Source organism: Synchiropus splendidus, chromosome 5, assembly GCF_027744825.2.
Source record: "Synchiropus splendidus isolate RoL2022-P1 chromosome 5, RoL_Sspl_1.0, whole genome shotgun sequence".
Classification (NCBI taxonomy): Eukaryota; Metazoa; Chordata; class Actinopteri; order Syngnathiformes; family Callionymidae; genus Synchiropus; species Synchiropus splendidus.
In genome coordinates, this window is record NC_071338.1 from 15,402,145 (window position 1) to 15,418,692 (window position 16,548).

A 16,548-nucleotide genomic window follows, 5' to 3' on the forward strand; every position below is an offset into this window, starting at 1 on the left:
GTTGAACAAAAGATCGCGTAGTTCTTTCCGCAATACATGTTGATTAGCAGTCAGTGCCGTAATAGCCCTGAAGAGGTCAGTAGAGTCGGTTTTCCTCCCAAATAAGTTTGGCTGTAGCGCAGCTGCATTCAGTTTGAACATCGATTTCCAAAGCATGCAAAATATGTCTATATTTAACATTTATAAACATGTCTGTGCCTATGTTTGTATCCTGCCTACATGATAATATAGACAAAATTCCCATCTGTAAAATACTGTACGTCCATAATTCAACATATAGCTTAAAGTGCCTTTTCTTTTACGAGCCATGTATTTTCCCACAGATGCACATGCACAAGAAATATGTACATACACGAAAAATAAATGCACATGAACGCTGCAATGTCCAGATATATATGGCATCACATATGGACTAACTCAAATATCTTTAAATGTTTGGACACATGAATGCAAATACACATATATTCAGGCAAACATTATATTCATAAATATGTCAAATATATCTAGAGATCTATGTCATACCATTTAAAACACAAGTACTTATCTGGTCATATATGGCATTTTTGCATGGGAAAATGTAGCCTGACGCATAATGGAGGACATTGGTAATGGTGAGCAGCATGTTTGCTGTGTTTTGTTGACACTTGATGTCAACATCATTTGTTGCCAAAGCTCAAGCACTTTCAGCTGGGAAACTGCAGTCGCTCACTTTTCCTAGTGAGTAAAAACATTAGAATATGTCAGATGCCAAGACTTTATTGAAGACCTCTTCTTCCGACTTGTTAGTCAGGGATCAGTTAAGGGTGGGGGAGAGGGCTTGACAGGACAACTAGTCAATACCTGCAATTCGACACCTGGCCTATATAACCTGATTCCTGTCGGAGGGTTTCCTCTATTGACGTCTTCCTTTCCTCATTCCATTAAAGGGAACAGGAGACAGCATCAGATGAAACAAAGCAAATGCAGATCCCGAACACATTTCATATTCATAAACTACTGCGCAGAAGTGTTTGTCGAGCTTGTCACATTCGACTTGATAGGCCTGGGACTTTCAAGCAGGACTTAATTAAGCAATATTTGAGGGAGCTGATTGTGCTAAATCAAGGTCGAGTTATCTGTTGCTCCGCTGCACAGCTCCCCTGTTGAATCGACACAAATTGAGAGAGTCAAGCAATTCCCTTGGAGTTTGGTTTAATTTCTCCCGTCCGAGAGATTCCACTGAACTATGTTAACCCCGCGCTCCATCAGGAAATGAAGTTGCACAAGAGGCTTAAGGTTTCCAAACAAAATGAAATGAAAGGCAGGAGCCAAATAACATCCTGAGAATAAAGAGAGGGAGATTTTACAATGCAAATCGAGTTCTCTCTGGATATGGAGCTCATAAAGTGTTTCTTTAAGAATTGTTTGAATAAGATGGCAGTTATCAAGTCATCTCTCAGCTAAGAATATCCGTTGTATGAGACTTTCAAAATTCACTTTGGGAAACTCAGGAAGTTGACTAAAATCCATCCAACCATTCACATACAAACACACACACACATGTTTATTCACACACACTGCGCCGACTGACAATCAAACACACATCAATAAACACAGTCGTGTTTGCATGGATTTCCAAGTACAACTACATGTAGGTACATATGCATGGACACAGACTCACACAAAGCATAAAGAAGGTTCCATAATGACATGGATGCAGCTGTTTGTGTTTCAGACAGTAGCAGGCGGAGAAGCAGAAGATTCACTTGACTTGTCTGAGTGTCCTCGAACTAGACAGCGACCCACTAAACACTGGAGAGCAGACTCTCATCACACATGTGACTGTGGGGGAGAAATAAATCAAGGTGGAAAGGTGCTCTGAATGTGATGAAGGTCACTCTGTTGCTGTAAAGGTGAGGCTGTACTCGTGTTGGTGTGCTGGCGAGAGGGAAAGGTACCATTGTGCAGAGCTCTCTAACAGGCAGGCTAACACAATGTGATGGAAATAATTTGGTCTTCACAGGCTTTTCAATTTCTTTCCAATGCAATTCATGAATAATGCACCGTAAGAGTTCTGAACCAGTGGCACCATTTCATTTATCAAGATATCATCAAGTGTCACTCAATGCATACAAAGTTGCATTTACTGATATGTACTCGAAAAGAATAAAAATGTGAGGGTCCACTATCTGTAGAAACACTCTACTGATCAAAGTAGCGCCATCTCTTTCCTGCTCAGGAGCTCAATGCCATCAGAAAGTACATTCCCGAACCATGTTTCCATGCGTGCTCCCTCGGCTGTTTTCATCTGCCTCTGGCCTGCACGTGGATTATCGTGTAATCCCTGATATTCATCAACTGTGAAAGCCGGAGGTCAACCTAATACAGTTCTTCAATCAGTATGGGTTCTGTTAAGACTGGCTGATGAGGTCCACTCAAATGAAGTAATTATGCTCTTGTTGACGACATCCATTTCAAGAATGACTAGAAATTGAAATGTTTAATGGCAGTATTGGTGAACTGTTTTAAAGGACAGCTAGATCTCGATGGAGGATCTGGTCAGGCGGAGTGTGATTGTGACCCTGAAGGTTCCTCTCAATGGGAAACACTTTCCAACCTTCTACCAGGTTGTGCCACGAATTCTCCTTTCTTGTGTTTGGAAAACCTCAGAAGCTCAGCAACACAACAGAAATCTACAGCGCCCCACTAGCGTTTTTCTTTATCTAGTTCTTTGCTGTTGTCAGTACAAGTTTTATATTACCTCGGACTTGGTGATGAAGTATTAATGAGCATAAGCTAAAAATGTGGCAACTATGTATTAAGGACACACAAAGAAAAAAGGAAAAACAGTTATATATATTTCAAAATTATAGTTGCAATTATTTGAGATGATATGTATTATTATTCAATTGAGGTAGCTTTCTGCAGATTTGTGCCTGAAACGTCTATGTGCTTATGGCCATATCCAAAAAAGAGATGCACATTTTTTCGGGCAATTTAAATCAAAGTGTTCTTCAAAGAAGGAGCTGTTTTAGGCCTTAAACAACATGGTAATGCAAAGCTACAACGAAGATGACGGCACAGTGTGTGCTCATAGGAAGTTAGTTACCTATGTATCACAAATGTAAAGAGACGTTATGGACGGAACTTAAGAACTACTGAACTATTCGACAAGTTCATGACAGAAGAACCAGGTGTTTCTCATGTTATTTTTTATGATTTGAAATCATTGGTCTCCCACTACATGATCCATCGACACCATCACGTGAAGTTACAAGACTGAATTTCAGACAAAACAGGTGCACATGCTTAGCGCAGACCCGTTGACTTTGCTATAACTTCTATTCCCTTCCTGCACGTGTGTATTTCACCAGGAAACGGAGGATGATAAGTACCACATGAGATGAGTAAAAGGGAGTTCCAACCTGCTGAGCATAATTTGTTCCCACCGAAGATCCTGCTGGATGTTGCACTCTCTGGACGTCACGCTGCCTCCAGCATCTCCACCATTGATCATTTGTGTTAATTTAATTGTGTGCGATAATTGAGTTGGTCATGTGAGAGTAGGAGACAATCCACTGGCAGAAACTAACAGCAGTCTTGGAGAGAGCACGTATCCAGGAACGACTGCACCACCTGGGTCAGGAGTGAGAAGAGCAGTGTTGCCCTGCGGCACCATGAAACCTTTTGTCAGCTTACTTCAGGCTTTACTTCCTCATTTGTTTTTTAATGCAGCTGGGAATAAAGTCAAGTGGATTTGGGTCATTTAACGTGAAAAATGATCGGCAAACTGAACAATATCATTCTGCATTTGCGATTCCACACAAACCTGCAGGATGCCACTCTATTGATAATTTCCCTCTAATGGTTTAGAGGCTAACAAATCCCACCAGTGTGATTTCTCACTTTACAAAATATGTTCTCATTTCTTGCTCTATTTTCTTTACTACAACGACGTTGTATGTCTGTATGGTTTCCTTGAGCGGTGATTCAGATGTTCAACAAATAATGGAATCGCTTGTAAACAACTACAGCAGACTGAATCTTTCATTTCACAAACACTTAACATGTATTTAACACCAGTCGTACTTGATGTCACCTTCCCTGCAGAGGATGTTCTGGTTATTAGAGATGGAGAGAAACAACCACCTGCTCCCTGTAAGCCAGACATGCAAATTATGACTGACATAAGAGTTGTGTGTGTGTGTCTGAGTGCATCTCTGTGTGTGTCAGGCACATAAACCAGCTTGCATCTTTTTTTCCTTAATCCTCTCTGAATGTCAGCCAGCACAAACTTCGGCAATTGCGTTGAGATTCATCGAAACAAAAGGCTTTAGAGTCACAACAATTCTAGGAGGCCAGTAGTCATGTAGGCCAGTGCTGCTAAACCTTGTTCAGTAGAGTTGACTTGACATGGTGACATGGTGCCAGAGTGAGCGCAGAGCTTTGGGCTGAGTCCACACAAATGTGGCATTTTTAGTCACGGGATCTTTCTGATACCGTATTGAAACATTTTAAAAAACCCGTTCTGTGTCTCTGAAAACGATGATGTCACTGCCCCATCTGTGCCGTCTCTCTCCTCGAAAGTCGTGACTCCATAACAATGACGCTGGACTACAAAGCAGTGCTCATCCGGCAGCAGCTGCTGAGCTTATTAGAAATATTTACAAAATCTTCAAGCACTCTGTCACTGTGATGAGCAGCAGAAGATTGAATGACACAGATGTGGGCTCCGGACACGACAATAGAAAAACACAACCTAGAGCGAAGCCAGTGCCAAGCCAAGGTTAATACTTCAAGCAAACAAGAACTTGAATGGAGAGTGCAGCAGTGACCAGAGGTCCGCTAAAAACGTTGGAAGAAAAAAAAGCGGGAAAAAAAGTAATTGAAAAAAACCCTTGTTGTCAGTCCACACCAATGTCTGTTACCACAGACATTACCACACTCCATAGCCATCTACAGGCTTGGCATGTATACAGCATTTTTCCGGTTCAATTCAACGCATTCATGCTGACTCTTGAATTGGCTCAGTTGTCACACAGCGCTTTTTTGAAACAACGAGTAAAGTTGCTTTAAGGGCGTAGCCTCCCTTTGGAGTTCTCATTTCGAAATGACTTACAAATGTTGCGAATGATGTTTTCCATGTAAATCCGTCAGCTTGGCGCTGTACCCAAGAACCCATGTAGTTTCATTTCATTATATATTATGTCATTGTCCTCCACTGTACATGCTTTTATAAATGCTAGTTGTGTTCAATTATATGTTAATTACACAACCGTTTCTCACATAAATGTATAGATGTTTAAAATTTTGATCGCATTACCAAAACTGAGTGATTTTATCTGACTTTCTTATGACGGAACCTTGTTATTATCTAATGCTGCACTACAGCCTCTTCCTCTCCTGCGACACAAGCAGTGTTGACAGTTTTCGTAATAGATCAGACTCCACTTGATACTATCTGTGTTGTTATTATGATTAACTGCAAAACTTGTGACGTGTCAGTCAAATCAAATCATACAATGTCAGACCCGGACTGTGTGAGATTACAATGAGGCATCAAAACAACTTCATGAAACAAGACAAAAGCAGTACTTTAAGAACCATAGGACTACACTCGAACAATAAGATAACATCTTTTTCCCCAACCGCAACAATGGAAAGTGGCGTGTCAACCTGTTACTGAAAGCTTGGAAAATACATTCAAATAAAGGGGCAACATGCAATACATACAGTATAAATCCAATTTCATCATTTCCCATTAGGGGTTCCCAGTAGATTGTAGAGAAGTGTAGATCGTCCCCCATACCAAACCTATCCTCTTCATATTCTCATTGACCATTGTTGGACCTCATTGACTGTCTTCCTCTCATTTTGTCTGGTCTCTCCAGTATGTCTGCAGTCATTCCTAATCCCCTGCTCTCCCAAACCTCCAGCCAACATTGCAGTTGGCACTTCAATGACTGGCTGTTTTCATGGTCCAAATCACTCTACTGTGATCACCCTTGTGTACACCACTGGTTTCGGCCCACAAGTTTAGTGGAGTCCACAAAGTAACAACTGCGGTGGAGGCTTGACTTGACAACAGTTCAGCTGGACAGAGAAGGAATACAAAACACTGGAAGTAGCAGCAGAAAAGACTAGAGGGGAAGATCAATGCAAAGTGTAAATAAATAAATCATAATGAAACATATCAAAATAACAGTGAACATGCCCAACCGAATGTGCAGGCAGGAACAAGCCTAGTGTCTGGACAGGTGCCAGTCATAGGAGGAGTTCAGCCTGGGCCGACCAGTTCTCAATAGAACGGGGAAAAATATATCAGAAGTGATGCCCAGTTCGCCCGTGCCTGGGTCCGCCCCTGCTTGTACCAATGCCTACCGTCCACACTCTTCCTCTCATCATGATGGAGGCGGGAGGGGGGAGGAGAAGATAAGGAGAGGAGGATGCTGCTGTCTAACACAGATCCAGCAGCTCTTGCGGCGGACACACGGGACCCAACTATCCCGGGGAGCGACGCGCTGAAAGACTATGATTTAAATTCCGAAAACTCCGCGGCCGCCGGAGGAGCGAGAACACACGCACTGGTCAAACTTCACGGAGGAGGCGAGAAGTGTCGGAGACTGACACCAGTTCTCTCCGTCTCCCTCTCGCTCTCGCCGCGAGCCGCTATGGGGGAGTTAATCGGAGCAATTATTCGGACGGTTTGCCATTAGAAAATCTCCACCACAGCAACAGCTGCGAGAATGTTGACGAACAAGTGGAACATGGTCGAGCATCTGTGACCCTCCTGCGCCCCCGAAGGTGAGGAACCGTGTGTAGTCTTGCCTTTGCTCCTCTTCGGTATCACGCTTTTTAACTTGTTAAAATGTGGCACGACATCGTAGTTTTACATCTGCAGCGCCACACGCTGTTCATTACTGTCGACATGTCGGGCTTCCTTCTGTACAGCTGCCATTACTTCATGTGCGCTGAAATATATATATATATATTTTTAAATAAGGAAAGTACTTATTTAGGCTATAACAAAGAAAATGGAAACTTTCACATCAGAGAGAAAAAAAAAAAAAAAAAAAAAAATATATATATATATGTATATATATATATATATATATATATATATATATATATATATATATATATATATATATATATATATATATATATATATAATGTTTTTTTTAAGTTTTCTGTGCGATGTATGAAGATGATAAATCTGCATAAGAATTGCGGCTACAATCTTCAGGTAGGTGGACAGTGCAGGCTTGCAGGAACATCGGACTGTAATTGGTGAGCAGGAAGAAGAGGAAGAAGCTTCTCTGGTTACAACAGGCAGGGTTATTCTAACCAGGTCAATCACACCATGATGTCACATGAGAGCCTCCAAAGGTCATACAGCAGCTACAGGACTCTTCAAATCCCAGTGAGAATTAAGGCTAAAACAAGCTCACCAGGCTTCACATTGCAGCGACTTGACTGAAATGAAACATATGGAATTTCTGTGAGGTTTGTGACTCGTTTGAACAAGTTTGTCCGAGTACATCGTGTGATGGAGCGACATGTCTTCGTCTTCTTAATTATAATGGGACAGAATTTTAAATAAAATTACATTTTCCCTGAGCGAAGACGAAAAAAACATTATTTGAAATATAGCAATTCTAGCTCTATAAAACTCTGCTAAAGTTCAATTTTTCATTGTCAAAATATATTTTTAACGATTTCAAAATCGGTCTACACACAAAGACAAATAAATCACCTGTTCAGTTTATTTTACGGAGTGCAAAGAATCCTGGTGCACAGCATTATACAATGTGATGTCATAACCAAATAATTCAAGCAATTGAATTCTTTGCGATTCCCTTTTCAGCTTTAATATTTTGCCGACAATGTCTTCCTCTTGTTTCTAGGTTCACTCCACATTGCTCCTGAGAATCGACAGTGGAGCCTAATTCATTCTGAAACACACCCACCTCTCCCCTTGAAGCCAGAATGCCCATCATCAGCAATGCCAACCATGACTTCAGCACCTACTCCATCAGCAGCGATGACAGCAGCCTGGACCGCTTCTTCACGGAAATCCCAGAGACTGAGACCATCAAAGGTGTTTACTTCCAACGTGTCCAGCGACACCGTGATCCAAAAGCCACGTGTGTCATCGATCACACCCTACAGGTGCTCATTAACGTCGGTGGGAACCGCTACACCTTCCCCTGGAGCACCCTGGAGAAGTTCCCTCAGAGTCGGCTGGGCCGTTTGCGATCTTGCACGACCCCGGAGGAGATCGCCCACCTGTGTGACGACTACGACGAGACTTGCCAGGAGTACTTCTTCGACCGTAACCCCACAGCTTTCAGAGTTATCCTCAACTTCCTAGCTGCTGGCAAGTTGCGGTTGCTCCGGGAACTATGTGCTGTGTCTCTGCACGACGAGCTTGACTACTGGGGACTGGACCCGGGTCACATGGAGCGATGCTGTCGGCGCCGCATGATAACACGAGTGGAAGAAGTGGCTGAGCGAGAACGCAAGGAGGAAGAGTGGAGGCAGAAGAGGATGAAGCTGAAAAAAACAACGGTCGAGGCTGAAAAGGGCCATCGTAAACTGATCTGGATACTCCGGGAGGTGATGGAAAACCCTCATTCAGGTTTCGCAGGGAAGGTGTTCGCTTGCCTCTCCGTCATCATGGTCCTGGTCACTGTGATCAGCTTGTGCATCAGCACCATGCCAGACCTGAGGAACGAAGAAACAAGGGTTAGTATGCGGCATTTAAATACACCTGCATTTGAAACCACCTGAAAGGTGCCCACTTCAAGTCTTATTGACAAGATCTCTCTTAAGAGCTTCCAGGTTTAAGATGAGTTAAGAATGACAGCACCCAACTTCACTTATCAATACTTAGAAAGGAGACTTTACGACTGCCATCTTAATAACTGATGGTTCACTTACAGTAGGACCCTGAACTCATATGATCTAAGTAGTGTGATCTCAGTTCATGCCTGCCTTGCCAAACAGCACAAAGCCTCACATCAGCAGGAATTTGTGACATATGTCAATCTTGTTCAACAAGTGTTAGCTTTAAGATTGCAGAGTCAAAGTCTATTCCAGACCTGGTCGGCCCCTAGATTAAATAATCTGCCATCAGAAATCTCAGATTACGTCTACTACACCAGAAAACTGAATCCCAAAAGCCTCCTGTCATTGCGATGATCTTAAATTAAGTAGTTTTTAAATTGGAGAACAGATGGTGGATTTCAAATTTCTGCTTATAATACTTCACATCTGAGGTGTATTAAAAAGCTATAACGCCATGCTGGACTGTCATCCAGCCAGTTATTGATGTTGCCTTCCATTCCTTCTTAGAGGCTATGAGCCAATTCACATGTCAGTCCAGTCAGATCATTTGCTCTTTTGAGGAGCCACTTAAAGGCCTGACACTTCAATGATTCTAGTCACCAGCGCTCTTGATGAAATTGTTTATCTCGACCCGTGTCAGATCCCTCTGCCTTTTCCTTGTCAATGGGATTAAGAACTATCATTATGTGCAGAGATAGAACTTGGCACAGCACAAGGCTGTAATCTTTTTTCCGTTTGTGTCACTCCAACCGTTTCTTCAGCCAGGGAAAGTAGGAGTGCACCTTATTCTCTGCTCACCAAAGTCAATATTGTTTTGACAAATGTTGGAATGAGCAGTGAGAAATCTGCAGCTGCTCTGTCATCCGGCAGATGTTCCAACAGTTTTAATGCAGTGAAATCAAAATTGGACTGACCTAAATATGAATCATGTTGATCAGAAGATGACAATATTTTTCATTAAATAGCCTTTACATACTCCATTAAACTCTGCAGTCTGATGTTTTCACCTCTGCGCCACAACAGTTAGTAAGGTCTTGATCAGCTCTTAATACAGCTCATTTGTCCTGTCTCAATTATTATAATTTTTTATATTTGCAACTCGTAATTTCTTCTACTTCCTGAAAGCAAACGCTCCTGACTAAAGGCTTTCTCTCTTTCATGAATTGGTGCACACCAATAGATAAGAGTGCACACATGTACTGTATGATGATGCAAGTTATTGAGGAAAAAAATGTTTAACATTCTACATTATTTAACTATACTGTATCATATTGGGTTGCATTGACTAGTGTACATGGTCGCCTATTATAAAGTATTAAATTAGTCACCAACAAGAGTCGACTAGTTGTGACGTCATTCTTCATCATCTCACAATCCACAGTTAGAGGAGTAATGGCGGACTGCATTCAAATTCAACATTACTGCCTGAATATAAGAAAATTGATTTTGTATATGCATGAGATGAGGCTCAACATCTTGCATGACACTGGTTTGCCCGTAATTATCCATAGGTTAGTACCATAGTTGTTAAAGCCATAGGGCTCAAAATGTGTGAAAACAGTAGTGTAGAAATTACGGCACACAAATGTTTAAAACATTTGTCTTATTTAAATTACTATTTACAACACAACTACAGCAAGTGCCAATGTGTTCATCGACCCGGACATGTCAAATGCCGACTAAACTCGTCGGTGAGCATGATATTTTCAAAAAAGTCATATATCAAACTTCAACTATCTATACTGAGATTTTTAATTTAAAGGAGCGATACAATCATTTTTAGTGAATAGATTTTTTTTTCTGAAAAAAAAAAAAATCCTTGCCTGCAAATTTGACTGGAATAGTTTGTGTGATATCCCTGCAGAAGATTGAGGTATGTTTTCTTATTTTAAGATAAGGATCAGAGAATATTATGTGATAGTTGGTTCAAAGGTTGTGAATATCAAACAGCAATCAAACTGGTTTTCTTCTTGGCCCAGGTGAATGTTTCAGCCACTGTTGAATAATACTGGAGAAGGATCTAAGAACTCTCCAGACAGAAGCACCCGCACGAACATGTTCTAGCTTGAACTGCAAACTTATTGTGTGAAGACAGTTAAGATTCTCACAAGGACGTGAGTCGGAACAGAATCAGAAAAATGTTTTTGTTGTTCTTTGTTGTTCTCAAGTAGGATACGTTTCTCTCTTGAAATTATAATTATCAGTCAACATGTCGGCGTTGATTTTTAGAAAGTGAGCACAACTAACTTGTTTGACTGTGCGACACAAAGTGTGATTCAGGACGTGTTTACAGAAGTGGTAACTCAATTTAGATGAATACATAACCACATTAGGCCATTTTCTGAGACACATGCATTTTTGATGGGCGGCTGAAGTGTGTGTTTATGTCTCTGCAGGGGGAGTGCTCGCAGAAGTGTCAGAGTATGTTTGTGGTCGAATCCATCTGCGTCGCCTGGTTCACCTTGGAGTTTGTGTTGCGATTCGTCAACGCTCAGAGCAAGTTGGCCTTTGCCCGCGGCCCCCTCAACATCATCGACGCCATCGCCATCCTGCCGTACTATGTGTCGCTGGTGGTGGACGTCAGAGATGAATCGCAGGAGGAGGTGGTGATAGGTCACGGCAGAGGCTACCTGGACAAGCTGAGCCTGATCCTTCGTCTTCTTCGGGCGCTTCGTATTCTGTATGTCATGCGGCTGGCGCGCCACTCTCTGGGCTTGCAGACTCTCGGACTGACCATGCAGCGCAGCATGAGGGAGTTTGGCCTGCTGCTTCTCTTCGTCTGCGTGGCCGTCGCTCTCTTCTCCCCTCTGGTGCACCTGGCCGAGAGCGAACTCGCACCATTTGCTGCCACTCACCCACATCACAGCTTCAGTAGCATCCCAGCCTCCTACTGGTGGGCTATCATCTCCATGACTACTGTTGGATATGGAGACATGGTTCCCCGAAGTATCCCTGGGCAGATAGTTGCACTGACTAGTATCCTGAGTGGAATCCTGATCATGGCCTTTCCTGCTACCTCAATCTTCCACACGTTCTCCCGCTCATATCAGGAGCTGAAGCAGGAGTACAAGCGGCTGTGGAAGGAGGAGAGGGGTGAGGAAATGGCTGCTGAGTCAGATGAGAGCTGCGGTAAGGTGGACCTGACACCAGACAAGCTGACAGAGTCCAGAGTGGATGATGACGGACTGATGTCAAAGCCAGGTCAGGATTCAAGTCTTCCATCCACCGCGTTCTAACGGGCCATTTGGCCACTTAGCCACAGAAGCCTGGAAGAGGTGACGGTCAATGTGATATATTTTGTGAAAGTGCATAATGCCAATGATTATGGGAACTCACTGTCACTCGTGAACCCTTTAACCATCCCTCGGCTGCGCTGCGAGTTCGTCACTGTCTGCGACTCATTCAGACTCACCAGACTGCAGCATGCAAACTTTTACTGGAGCTATAAAACAAGTTTGGTCCTGTAAGTTTTGCTTCTGTCTGTCATCGTGCACAAGAACACTGTTCACTCTTGAGAGAACCAAAATGCAACGCATATAGTTGTTAAAATGGCGACATTTAATTTAGCTGTCTTCCCATTCTTTTTTCATATTCAGCCTCTCATGTGAGTGTATTTCCTTGCTGTGGCTGAACTGTTGCTAAGTGATAACGCTGTGACCCTGATTATCATTCCCCTGTCAACATTTCTTAAAAAACACAAATGTGATTTGCTGGTGAGGATACACCAGCTAAGTGATTAAAAACGAGGTAAATGAAAGCACACGTCAGTGTGTATCATTCAAATGATTTTCAGCTGCTAAATGGATTTGCGATGTCCTTCATCCTTTTTATCGTAATACTGAGTTTATTTCTGGCGTAGGGAAAATGTATTCAAACACTTCTGCAGCCATATGGGTGGACATGTAATTTATATGGAAATATAAATGCTCAAATTAATAAACCATGAGAGAGAGCTGGAGCTGGCAGATGTTTTGGGGTTTTTTCTTGACATGCAGCCGGTACACATTTTTTGTTGTCCATCTGAATGTGAATCTTAGTATTCTAAACGGTTTCCTCCGCCAACTCTCGAGGGAAATTGGTCATTCAGAACGAGCCGGATTTGTCAGTCAGCTTGTCTTTGACTGTTTCTTTGATGGTGAAAGGAATAATTACCCGGATTTCCCTTTTATTGGCTTCAACCAAGCCCAAAGTCTGGCTCAGGGGCCATTTTGTGGCCCATGATCGAGCTGCACAAGGCCGGCAGTCTCCGTCGTCAGAACCGAAGACTGCTATAGAAAGTTTGGTAACTCACTCCACCATTCGCAGAGCCCGAGCAGTATCTGGCAACCCAATCCACCACCCTATCCAAGTGACATCGCAGTTTGACCAAGCAGGAGTGGCTCAACACCATTTGAAACTTTTAGGACTGTACAACCCATGTTTGGTCTTCATTTGATCACTTTCCCTGTGACTTACCATCCTGCTTTGTCGTCATGGATACGGCTCATTCAAGTGTGTTGAACTTTGAAAGTTTACCAGACACCGGATATGGAAAAACTATCTGAAGCCTTCTGCTGACATTATAACAGTGGCTAAGCAGACATCTGCCAAAAAGACAAGAGTTAATTTGTTGTCGACTTTAATGCACTTTAGATTTTTGGTATGCAAATTCAACTACCCGTGAACCATTTATGTCCACCAACAGAGCCATGTCATTGACACCGATTTGGAAAATGTGTGTGGGCTGCTTCTTGTTGATGTTGCGATGCTACGCATGGTTTGAAATCATCAAAACAGTGCAGTCAACAAGGATTTATTTGACACCTGGGCAGTAATGGCACAGTCGTTTGCACTTTCCTGGACTGATCTGAAAGATTGGTTTCAAAACTCGAGCAATATGCGGTCGTAATCCTGTCTCTGAGAACGTCATGGAGAAAGTGTGCTCCAGCACCGCTGGGTTCAGTTAGAGGACGGCAAATTCAATTCAACGCAGAAGTCTGTCTGAAGTTACTTGTAGAACACGATTATTAAGGTCAGAAGTTCTGATAATGTTCTGTTCTGAAGATATTTAAAATGAATACATTTATTATAAAAATAAATAAATAAATAAAATCTAAATCCAAACCCATGGAACACTCTCTTATGGCCTCAGGGAAAGATGACAGAAACATCATAGTTATATAGAAAATTACTGAATTATAGAATGATTTAAATGTATCTAAAAAAATAATGTCAAATGACAGATTATCAGATTCAAACATTTCCACGGTGAAGAGGAAAGAAGTATGTCCACGCTATGAAACGATCACAATATTCCTTGCGTGTCACAGCAAGTAAACACCCTGTTCTTCACTCCGCCTCTCTCCCTCTGGTACCCAAATGTACAAGTTAAATTGAGCTATTTACTTCAGTCACTCATCTATTTTGGTGTCTAACTGCACAGATCTGCTCTTCATCTCTGTGCAGCCTCCTCAGTGTTGCTGGCACCTCTCTCTCGTTCACGGACAATGGCGACATTAAACAGTTCAACAATGACTTCGTTGTTATCCTCACCCACTGCCTCTCCCCCCTCGGCCCCCACATCCTGCTGTCCACTAAATGGCTAAAACCGTGGGCAGGGAGCTCCATGTTTTGTTTTTTTTTTTTGTTTTTTTTTTTTATGCCATGATGCAGCTACATGGTGTTCACTTGCTACTGATAAAGATGTCAGCCCTTGAACATGTGATATTATTGGCCAGTTTAATTGTGATGTGAAAGACTTCAACGGACTTTTCAATTTCCTTGTAAACAGAAGATAGAGGAAACTTAGATAAGCAGGTCAAAGATGGGAGAGTTTTATGGCTCTGTTTTTAATTAACACAACAACACTGATCAAGTACAATAAGATTAGCATCGTCTGAATTGTATGGTTTTACTGATGCCAGCTCTCGATGTGACTGTGATCTGGTGAAATGCCATATGAAAGAATACATTGATTATCATAAACGTCTTTTTATTTTAATATGTTGTCAACCTACTTCAGCGGTGGACAATGAAACTTCACAAGGGACCACATTACGCACTTTTTCTAGTTTTAGGGACTGACAATTCATAAGACTGAAGAAAAGTGATTTTAAATATAACTTTAATTTTGTTACTTAAATATAAAAAAAACAATAACATGATGACTTTTTATAAATAGAGCGTGTTTTATGATGATAGATTATTTAACTAAATCAAAATATTACAACTAAGAGGAGAATAGCTGGATGATAGCGTTGTGGGACAAAACATCTACATTTGAAAATTGACTTTTCAATAATATTTCTTTTATTTATTCTAAGGGACAAGAAGCTCAGTTAAACTATGCATGATTTATGAAAATAGCTTACCTGTGATTCAAAAGGTAATGAATCAATAATATAAAATATTGCAGGCAAAGGGCTTCATGTGGTTCACAGACCCATGTCTTTTCTGTTTTAAGAATTAGAAAATGGAAAATATTTAACCAGCTTGAAGCGGCCCAACATGTTCACTGATGCGTTTTTCATCATTGTTTTCAAAAGTCTAACTATTCTCCCTCGAAATGTGTGTTCATGACTGACAGCCACACAAACAAGTGTGTATCTCTGTCTTTGTGGGGACCGCTCATTGCCGTAATGCTTTCCTCAGCCTCACACATCACAAATACAAATTAGAGACGAACTCTTGAGGGTGTCTTGTGCTCCACACCCTCTACCTATGAATACCAATAATACGCGGAATAAAATAAGAGAATAGACATTTATTAGCTTGACAATTGTGTATTTCGTCACAAAAACTGTGTGGTTGCATTAAACAGAAGTACAAATAACATGATATCAAGAGAATATAATTAAAAAAAAAAAGCTTTTGTGTCTGGAATTGATGACACTCTGTCTCAAATGCCATGCTGTCATTCAGCAGGAAAACATTCATTCACAGATTCTTAACAGTGGGACACGTTGAACTGTACAGGTGCAGACGTCTTGTTCAGGGTGTACTTCTCGAAGTTCATCCAGAGCTGTTCGGCCTTCTCTGAGTGTCGCCTCAGGCAGATCTCTTTGTCACAGACTGTGGTGACACTGCAGGAAAAATAGATGATTTATATATGTATATATATATATATATATATATATATATATGTATGTGTGTGTGAGGGCATTATGATACAAGAAAAAAGTGACCTCTAGTGGTCACTCTTCAACTTTCTGTGACTCAAACAAACAAGCATTAATTTCAGAAATGTATCTTATTTTATTAATTCACATAGATTAAAAATGGTTTAAAAATGGTTTCACATCTGCTGGATTATTCTATTAACTATTTTAAAAAGAAAATTTTTTTTGTACATGTCTTGGGGTGGGGAGAAAAAAAAAACATCGACTTACACAAATACTTTCTTTTTGCATATTTTTTCTTCACGCACATTTCTGACCCTGTCTGGAGGAATGGCTTGATTTCCAATTTTCCCGCAGCATTTCTTGGACGACAATCCCACAGCCCTGGAAGCTGAGAGGAGCATTTGCTTGTGAAATTACTGTGATATTTTACACGTTAATATTTGGTAAAAGCAGACATTCGACAGTAATGCTGACAACATGAATACTGCAACCTAAAGCTATGGTAAAGACGTGCTGGAGCTTCTACCTGATTTCCAGTCGTGCAACTGACCTGTGACAGGCGTCTGTGGGCCATGCAGCAAACAGATGAGAGTGAGCAGTGTGAGGACGATCAGGGTCT

At 41.6% G+C, this 16,548-nt stretch overlaps 1 protein-coding gene across 1 annotated transcript; it reads left to right on the forward strand.

The window, feature by feature from the left end:
• The first annotated feature begins 6,445 nt into the window (after positions 1–6,445).
• Positions 6,446–16,367, forward strand: LOC128758808 (potassium voltage-gated channel subfamily G member 4-like). The gene is made up of 3 exons (XM_053865162.1): positions 6,446–6,783; positions 7,887–8,727; positions 11,226–16,367. Exons 2-3 carry the CDS (start codon positions 7,969–7,971, stop codon positions 12,063–12,065), a joined length of 1,599 nt encoding a protein of 532 aa, XP_053721137.1. The 5' UTR covers positions 6,446–6,783; positions 7,887–7,968; the 3' UTR covers positions 12,066–16,367.
• Positions 16,368–16,548: the final 181 nt, after the last annotated feature.

What these genes read in the sequence shown, in the direction of transcription:
- LOC128758808 (XM_053865162.1), top strand. Translation starts at nt 7,969, where the DNA reads ATGCCCATCATCAGCAATGCCAACCATGACTTCAGCACCTACTCCATC. An exon ending in TGAGGAACGAAGAAACAAGG is followed by an intron (nt 8,728 to 11,225) that starts GTTAGTATGCGG and finishes ATGTCTCTGCAG; the next exon opens with GGGGAGTGCTCGCAGAAGTG.